The 10000-nt window shown below is 39.3% G+C and overlaps 1 protein-coding gene across 1 annotated transcript in view; it reads right to left on the reverse strand.

Moving 5' to 3' along the window:
* Positions 1–10000, reverse strand: part of LOC137638600 (cysteine-rich secretory protein 2-like) — a 62615-nt gene that overhangs the window by 23657 nt on the left and 28958 nt on the right. Inside the window, exon 2 of the mRNA XM_068370813.1 lies at positions 5741–5877. Within this exon, the coding sequence (XP_068226914.1) occupies positions 5741–5877 (137 nt within the window). The remainder of the gene's footprint in view (positions 1–5740; positions 5878–10000) is intronic.

Below are 10000 nucleotides of genomic sequence, written 5' to 3' on the forward strand. Positions count from 1 at the left end.
TTGTTTACCCAGTTTTGGGACAAAGTCGAGGCACTGTGTACCAAGTTTTGGGACAAAGTCGAGGTTTAGGACAAATTCAAGGCCCTGTGTACCCAGTTTTAGGACAAAGTCGAGGAACTGTGTACCCACTTTTAGGACAAAGTCGAGGCACTGGGTACCCACTTTAGGGCAAGGTCGAGGCGCTATGTACCCAGTTTTGGGACAAAGTCGAGGCACTGTGTACCCTGTTTTGGGACAAAGTCGAGGCATTGTGTACCCTGTTTTGGGACAAAGTCGAGGCACTGTGTACCCAGTTTTGGGACAAAGTTGAGGCACTGTGTACCCAGTTTGCGGACAAAGTTGAAGCACTGTGTACCCAGTTTGCGGACAAAGTCGAGACACTCTGTACAAATGTTTTTGGGATAAAGTCGAGGCACTTTGTACCCAGTTTTGGACAAAGTCGAGCAACTTTGTACCCAGTTTTGGAACAAATTCGAGGCATTTTGTACCCAGTTTTGGGACAAAGTCGAGGCATTGTGTACCCAGCTTTGGGACAAACTCGAGGCATTGTGTACCCAGTTTTGGGACAAAGTCGAGGCATTGTGTACCCAGTTTTGGGACAAAGTCGAGGCATTGTGTACCCAGTTTTGGGACAAAGTCGAGGCACTGTGTACTCCCTTTTGGGACAAAGTCGAGGCACTGGGTTCCCAGTTTTGGGACAAACTCTAGACACTGTGTACCCAGTTTTGCTACATATTCGCGGCATTGTGTACCCAGTTTTGGGACAAAGTCGTCGCACCGTGTACCCAATTTTGGGACAAATTCGAGACGATCTGTACCCAGTTTTGGGACAAAGTCGAGGCACTGTGTACCCAGTTTTGTGACAAAGGCGAAAAACTGTGTACCCCGTTTTGGGACAAAGTCGAGTCTCTGTGTACCCAGTTTTGAGACAAAGTCGAGGCACTGTGTACCCAGTCTTAGGATAAAGTCGACACTCTTTGTACACAGTTTTGAGACAAAGTCAAGGCACTCTGTACCCAGTTGTAGGATAAAGTCAGGGCACTGTGTACCCGGTTTTGGGATAAACTTGGGGCACTGTGTACCCAGTTTTGGGACAAAGTCGAGGTACTGTGTACCCAGTTTTGTGATAAAGTTGAGGTACTGTGTACCCAGTTTTGTGACAATGTCGAGGCACTGTGTACCCAGTTTTGGGACAAAGTCGAGGCATTGTGTACCACGTTTTGGGACAAAGTCGAGGCATTGTATACCCCGTTTTGTGACAAAGTCGAGGCACTGTGTACCCTGGGACAAAGGTAAGGCACTGTGTAACCCGTTTTGGGACAAAGTCGAGGCACTCTGTACCCCGATTTGGGACAAAGTCGAGGCACTGTGTACCAAGTTTTGGAACAAAGTCGAGGTACTGTGTACCCATTTTTGGGACAAAGTCGAGGCATCGTGTACCCAATTTTGGGATAAAGTCTAGGCACTATGTACTCAGTTTGGGACAAAGTTGAGGTATTGTGTCCCCAAGTTTAGGACAAAGTCGAGGCATTGTGTACCCAGTTTTGGAACAAAGTCGAGCCACTATGTACCCAGTTTGGGGACAAAGGCAAGGCTGTGTGTACCCGTTTTGGGACAAAGTTGAGGCACTGTGTACCCAGTTTTGGTACAAAGTCAGGGTACTGTGTACCCCGTTTTGGGACAAAGTCGAGGCACTGTGTACCCCGTTTTGGGACAAAGTCGAGGACCTGTGTACCCCGTTTTGGGAAAAAGTCAAGGCACTGTGTACCCCGTTTTGGGACAAAGTCAAGGCACTGTGTACCCCCTTTTGGGACAAAGTCGAGGCACTGTGTACCTCGTTTTGGAATAAAGTCGAGGCATTGTGTACCAAGTTTTGGGACAAAGTCTAGGCACCGTGTACCCAGTTTTGGGACAAAGTCGAGGCACCGTGTACTAATTTTTGCGTAAAAGTCGACGCATTGTGTACCCAGTTTTGTGACAAAATGGAGGTACTGAGTACCCAGTTTTGGAACAAGGTCGAGGTACTGTGTAACCCGTTTTGCGACGAAGTCGAGGCACTGTGTACCCAGTTTTGGGACAAAGTCGAGGTACTGTGTACCCAGTTTTGGGACAAAGTCGAGGTACTGTGTACCCAGTTTTGGGACAAAGTCATGGCACTGTGTACCCAGTTTTGGGACAAAGTCGAGGTACTGTGTACCCAGTTTTGGGACAAAGTCGAGGTACTGTGTACCTAGTTTCGGGACAAAGTCGAGGTACTGTGTACCTAGTTTTGGGACAAAATCGAGGTACTGTGTACCCAGTTTTGGGACAAAGTCGAGGTACTGGGTACCCAGTTTTGGGACAAAGTCGAGGTACTGGGTACCCAGTTTTGGGACAAAGTCGAGGTACTGTGTACCCAGTTTTGGGACAAAGTCGAGGTACTGTGTACCCAGTTTTGGGACAAAGTCGAGGTACTGTGTACCCAGTTTTGGGACAAAGTCGAGGTACTGTGCACCCAGTTTTGGGACAAAGTCGAGGTACTGGGTACCCAGTTTTGGGACAAAGTCGAGGTACTGTGTACCCAGTTTTGGGACAAAGTCAAGGTACTGTGTACCCAGTTTTGAGACAAAGTCGAGTCCCTATGTACCCAGTTTTGGGTCAAAGTCGAGGCACCATGTACCCAGTTTTGAGACGAAGTCGAGGCACCATGTACCCAATTTTGGGACGAAGTCGAGGCACCGTGTGCCCAGTTTTGGGACAGAGTTCAGACACCTTGTACCCAGTTTTGGGACAAAGTTCAGACACTGGGTACCAAGTTTTCGGACAAAGTCGAGGCATTGTGTACCCAGTTTTGGGACAAAGTCGAGGCACCGTGTACCCACTTTTGGGACAAAATGGAGCTACTGTATCCCCAGTTTTGGGACAAAGTGGAGCTATTGTGTACCCAGTTTTGGGACAAAGTGGAGCTACTGTGTACCCAGTTTTGGTACAATGGGACAAAGTCGAGGCACCGTGTACCCACTTTTGGGACAAAATAGAGCTACTGTATACCCAGTTTTGGGACAAAGTGGAGCTACTGTGTACCCAGTTTTGGGACAAAGTGGAGCTACTGTGTACCCAGTTTTGGTACAATGTCGAGGCACTGTGTACCCCGTTTTGGGACAAAGTCGAGGACCTGTGTACCCCGTTTTGGGAAAAAGTCAAGGCACTGTGTACCCCGTTTTGGGACAAAGTCGAGGCACTGTGTACCCCCTTTTGGGACAAAGTTGAGGCACTGTGTACCTCGTTTTGGAATAAAGTCGAGGCATTGTGTACCAAGTTTTGGGACAAAGTCGAGGCACTGTGTACCCCCTTTTGGGACAAAGTCGAGGCACTGTGTACCTCGTTTTGGAATAAAGTCGAGGCATTGTGTACCAAGTTTTGGAACAAGGTCGAGGTACTGTGTAACCCGTTTTGCGACGAAGTCGAGGCACTGTGTACCCAGTTTTGGGACAAAGTCGAGGTACTGTGTACCCAGTTTTGGGACAAAGTCGAGGTACTGTGTACCCAGTTTTGGGACAAAGTCATGGCACTGTGTACCCAGTTTTGGGACAAAGTCGAGTTACTGTGTACCCAGTTTTGGGACAAAGTCGAGGTACTGTGTACCCAGTTTTGGGACAAAGTCGAGGTACTGTGTACCCAGTTTTGGGACAAAGTCGAGGTACTGTGTACCCAGTTTTGGGACAAAGTCGAGGTACTGGGTACCCAGTTTTGGGACAAAGTCGAGGTACTGTGTACCCAGTTTTGGGACAAAGTCGAGGTACTGTGTACCCAGTTTTGGCACAAAGTCGAGGTACTGGGTACCCAGTTTTGGCACAAAGTCGAGGTACTGGGTACCCAGTTTTGGGACAAAGTCGAGGTACTGTGTACCCAGTTTTGGGACAAAGTGGAGCTACTGTGTACCCAGTTTTGGTACAATGTCGAGGCAATGTGTACCCCGTTATGGGACAAAGTCGAGCCTCTGGAACCGAAATGATGGGGATAAAAAGTAAGTTAATTACATAGCACCCTGTTCGTAATACTTGGTATGGAGTTGATTCTAATAGTCATGCCTTTTACATCATGAGACTCAACACAACACAGTATTCTAGAGGTTTTATTCTAGTTGTGACAAAGTTGTGGAACGATCTTCCTAATCAGGTAGTTGATACGGTGAAACTTCAAAAAGTTCAAACTTACAGCGAATGTTTTCTTGTTGAACAGGCTGACTTAAGTCTTTTTGTGAAAGGTCTATTCAAATGTTGTTACTGTTCTTGGAATATGTTATTTTAATTGTTCATTATTTCTCTTGTAGTTTATTTATTTATTTGTTTCCTTGCTGGGCCCTTTTTCCTGCTTTTCCAATTTGGGTTTTAGCTCATATAATAATAATAATTGATAATAATAATAATGATAATAATAATAATAATAATAATATATTCAAACTTTTGTAGATTAAGAACAAATATGATATCGGGTATTGGAAATTCAAATGGTTAATTTAAAAAATCACCGTCACCTCCATAATACTAAAACATGAATTCACCCGGGATATATCTCAATCGTTGGATAGGATACCTAGGAGAGTGCACCAGAGCGTGTTAAACCATTAGTCTTATCGTAGTCAGGCTGGTCAGGTGCACTTCTTACTGTGAAATGATCTATAAGGGATGAAAATCTAGTTTACACCGCTTCCGTATGTCTGTTTGATTGGAAGGCTGAAGAGGATATCTAGACGCTATCTAATTGTACGCCTTAATATATATATATACATATATATATATATATATATATATATATATATATATATATATATATATATGTATATAAAATTTATATATATATATATATATATATATATATATTTTTTTTTTTTTTTTTTTTTTGACAAGAAGGGACCATCTATAGAAATATAAATTGGAAATCAGGCCATTCTATCTTGAAGTTCCTGGTTCTCTTATCAATATTATTATTATTATTATTATTATTATTATTATTATTATTATTATTGTTGTTGTTGTTGTTGTTATTGTTATTGCTGCTGGCTAAGGGACAACCTTAGCTGGAAAAGTAGGATGATATAACCTCAAGGGCTTCAAAGAATAAAAATACCCCAGTGAGGAAAGGAAACAAGAAAGTAAATAAGTAAATAAACTACAACAGAAGTAATGAACAATTAAAATAAAATATTTTAAGAACAGTAATAACACTAAAATAAATCTTCCAAACATAAACTATAAAACTATAAAAAAAAGAAGAGGAGGCGAAATAGAATGGAATATTGTTCGCGAATGTAACCTCAAGCAAGAGAATTGGAAAGCAATTGTCTGCTCAAAAAATTAAAAAGTTAGGAAAATTGTTTCCAACAATTCTGAAGTTCAGGAGTAAACGATAAACCAGATAAACTGTGCGAAGGTAAATGTTTGGTAAACTAGGGGTGAAATAGATGAATAAAGACAATATGCGTATTATAAAATGGTATAGAAATACTAGATTCTTAAAGAAAAAAACGATGCTACATATATGACTAAATATCGCATGAAAAATATAAATTATGAAAGAAATGTAAACACTAAAACCCTTCTGAGATAATATGAATACTATAAAAAGAAAACTATTAAAAAAAAAAAAATAGCATACCAAAGCCAACCTTTTATGAATACTCGAAAAAATCTGTATTAAAGTAGCATTCCAAAGCCAGCCTTTCAAGCCTTATCAATATCAAAACAGAAAAGCTCTTTACCATAGCCAGCATATTGGAAGCCTCCGGCTTGACCTTTGACCGGAAAAAGTTATGGAACTGAACGAGCTTTTTCTGAATCCTGTACTTCCCAGGCGCGAGGGATTTTAGACGCAGCTTGCTGCCGAAGATCCTTGGACCTGTGTCGAAGAGAAAACATATTTTTTTGTCATTTGTTATTAAGAAAATACAATTTTTCAAAGGGAGTTAGGCTGAGTAAATTCCTAATTTTATTGATATTTTCTCAAAAGAAATTGGTTGTGTATGAATACATTTTAGAAGGATGTATATTTGTATAGAAATAAGGACATAGAAATTGTATTAAATAGGTCTCTTTTTTTTTTCCTAGGATACAAGTTGTTATAGGAATAATACTAATATATATATACACACACACACACACACACACATATATATATATATATATATATATATATATATATATATATATATATATATATATATATAAACACTTAAACTTATACGTACACACACATACATATATATATATATATATATATATATATATTTTCTGTATATATATATATTTATATATATATATTTATTTATATATATATATATATATATATATATATATATATATATATATATATATATATATATATATATATATTTATGTGTGCGTGCGATAACGTTTGTTGGTTTAAAAAGGTTACAATAGCAATCAGTTGCCGCTAATGACGTAAACCGCAATGGAGGAATTACACTATAACGCTCTATACTGTACAAATAATCCAAATATTACTTGATAATCCGTCGCAACGATGAAATAACGCGAAAGGTGTTTATAAACCTTTTCGTTTTAGTGCATTGAATATCTCGTTATTCGATGCTAAAATACGTAAGCGTCTCCCATCCAAACAATTACGCTTGATTTGTGAATTAATCTTCCTCAAAACAATCTTCCTCAAAACAATCTCTGAACCAAACAGATTTCGAGGCCAAATTCGTAAACTTTCCTGACGAATTTCTGCATTCCGCTTCACCAATGTCATCATTTGTTGCAAAATCTGAATAACTCTGTTTTTAATAAAAATGTTGATTGACACGAAAATAGTTACTGATGGTTTCAAGTTATTGGAACCAAGATATATGTCTATACTGTAGCTTTTAGAGCTTTCAAAAATGCGTCCCCAAGACTATACAACCTCCCACTGCCGCTTGACATCCGAAAGATTGAAGATAGTAAGGCTTTTAAGAAGAGACTTAGGACTTTCTTGTTTTCTAAGTGCTTAGATAATGTTGATTTGACAACAAACGCACAATACGCTTCGTGATACGCAATATCCCTAAGAATGTATACGATAAACTGGTCTTATATGTCCTTTAGTGCGTAGTGTTCCCATGTGTGATAGGACCAGGAAAACATCCCTAAAAGTAAAGTAAAGTATTGATAGTTGAAACAGATTGCTACATCCAAGCGTAGGTTGCAGCGCCGCCTTTTGCCTCATTATTGATTATATGCCACGTGGTAGAACGGTGCCAGGGATATAGTCCTCCACGCCTTTTCTCTTTAAAAGTAACGAGTGTACACCGTAGAGTTTTGCATCGTTTCTGGAGTCTGTGTTTGGCGTGATATATTATTATTATTATTATTATTATTATTATTATTATTATTATTAATTGCTAAGCTACAACCCTAGTTGGAAAAGCAAGATGCTATAAGCCCAGAGGCCCCAACAGGGAAAATAGCACAGTGAGGAAAGGAAAAAAGGAAAGTAAAATATTTCAGGAAGAGTAACAATATCAAAATAAATATTTCCTATATAAACTATAAAAACTTTAACAAAACAATAGGAAAAGAAAGAAGATAGAAGAGTGTGCTCGAGTGTACCCTCAAGCAAGAGAACTCTAAACCAAGGCAGTGGAAGACCATGGTACAGAGGTTATGGCACTACCCAAGACTAGAGAACAATGGTTTGATTTTGGAGTGGCCTTCTCCTAGAAGAGCTGCTTACCATAGCTAAAGAGTCTCTTCTACCCTTACCAAGAGGAAAGTGGCCACTGAACAATTACAGTGCAGTAGCCCCTTGGGTGAAGAAGAATTGTTTGGTTAGTAAGTAAAGAGTTATATCCTTTGCTTGTTTATTATTGCCTTCGCCAAAACGAAGGTTATGTATTCACGCTTGTCTGTTTCCTTTCTTTGTTTGTTTATTCATTTGTTTTATTGTTTGTGAGCAACTTTACACAAAAACTACTGTGCCGATTTTGACCAAACTTGGTAGTCATGTTGGGCATGACCCAAGGATGAATCGTAACGTTTTGGATAAAGTACATTAAAGTACAAATTCGCAGCAGTACTTTGAAAATAATCCCAATGTTAATTAAGGGGTAAATATTTAGTTAGATTTTTTTTTTTTTTTTTGTGAACATTATACAAAAACTACTGAACCAATTTCAACGAAACTTGGTGGACTTGTGGGATATGACACAGGGACAAATGAATAAGAGTTTTAAGAAAATACATCGAATTAAAAGTACGCAATGGTGTTAAGAGCAAAATAAGACAACTTGGCGTGGTGAAGGCATGCGCTCTACTGAGTGCCCCTCCATTTATTATTATTATCATTATCAAGATTATTATTATAATTCTAATTATTATAATTGCTTAAAATCCAGTAAATTTTACTGCAACTAGAATAAGATGACTTTAACTTATTTTCGTTCTGGATAGAATGTTTCACTGTAAAATTAAGAGATAATTATCATAATTTTCATGACCCAAAATTCAGTAAATTTTAATCCTACGAGAATAAAATGACATTACTTTGTTATCGTTAGAGATAGAAATCAAAAGACATATAAGAAAAAAAACTAGAGGGGCACTCAGTAGAGCGCAGACCTCCGCCGCGGAAGCTTATTTTTTTGACCTTGTGCTTGACCTCGACCTTTACCTTTGACATTAACATATATTATTTGGCATGGATTTTCATACGCTCTAATATGAATCACGTTTGAAGTCTCTGTGACAACGACATTCAAACTTTTGGGTGATTACGTGAATTGTACATTTTGCTTGGTTGTGAACTTGACCTTTGACCTTGACCTTCCAAAATTTAATCATTTACAGCTTTTTACATAACAGTTAATCCCTACAAGTTCCAGTACTCTACAATTAAAATTGTGGGCGGGAAGCTTGTACCAACCGTGTGTCACACGATCGTACATAGTTCATTTTGTGCTTTTATCTTCGCTCTCCCCTCGAACTAAAACGAACCTGAAAATGCATGTCTGCTTTTTTCCTCTGTAACAGTGTCAATATTTGAACATGAAAATTCTTGTTGCTTTGAGATTTTGTAAATAAAGGAGAGTTCACAACCTTCTCTATTGGCCGTCACAAGCTGTTCAAAAACGCGCACACACACAGGGTAAAACATAACCTCCTTCCAACTTCGTTGGCGGGTTTAACAAATTGTTAATCAAGATATTGATATCAATAGAAGGACAATCTATGCTTTATGATCGCGAGTAAGGGTACGAAACCCCAAGGCAACTGGACTGGACACGGCTCTTTTAAAGTTGCATTTCAGGATCTTAATTGTCTGTTCTGCGGAGCCTACCAAGCAACGTTTAATCCAATACCGAATAAAGAATGGGTCTGCATTACGACTTCATTTCACGGTTCTACTGTGCGTTACTGTTCTGAAAATATTTTATTTTAATTGTTCATTACTTCGCTTGTAGTTTACTTATTTCCGTATTTCCTTTCCTCTCTGGGCTGTTTTACCTTGTTGGAGCCCTTGCACCTTACTTTTTCAAATAGGGTTGTAGCAATGATGATGATGATGAAAATAATAGTAAGAATTATAATAATAAGGAAAATAAAGCTCTCTCTCTCTCTCTCTCTCTCTCTCTCTCTCTCTCTCTCTCTCTCTCTCTCTCTCTCTCCTTTGATTATGTGATTATCTGTTGATTTTCTCCCACTCTCGCTCTTTCCTCAATTTGTATAATTTTTCGTTGTCGAAATTCTCTCTCTCTCTCTCTCTCTCTCTCTCTCTCTCTCTCTCTCTCTCTCTCTCTCTCTCTCTCTCTCTCTCTCTTCTCCTTTGATTATGTGATTATTTGTTGATCTTCTCCCACTCTCGCCCTTTCCTCAAGATGTATTTTTCGTTGTCGAAATGTTTTTCTGTCTCTCTCTCTCTCTCTCTCTCTCTCTCTCTCTCTCTCTCTCTCTCTCTCTCTCTCTCTCACACCGGCGCAGTGGCAAGAACTCTGAGCGTTCAAAACTGTTTAAGTAGCGCT

The sequence above is a fragment of the Palaemon carinicauda genome, chromosome 3 (assembly GCF_036898095.1).
Source record: "Palaemon carinicauda isolate YSFRI2023 chromosome 3, ASM3689809v2, whole genome shotgun sequence".
Classification (NCBI taxonomy): domain Eukaryota; kingdom Metazoa; phylum Arthropoda; class Malacostraca; order Decapoda; family Palaemonidae; genus Palaemon; species Palaemon carinicauda.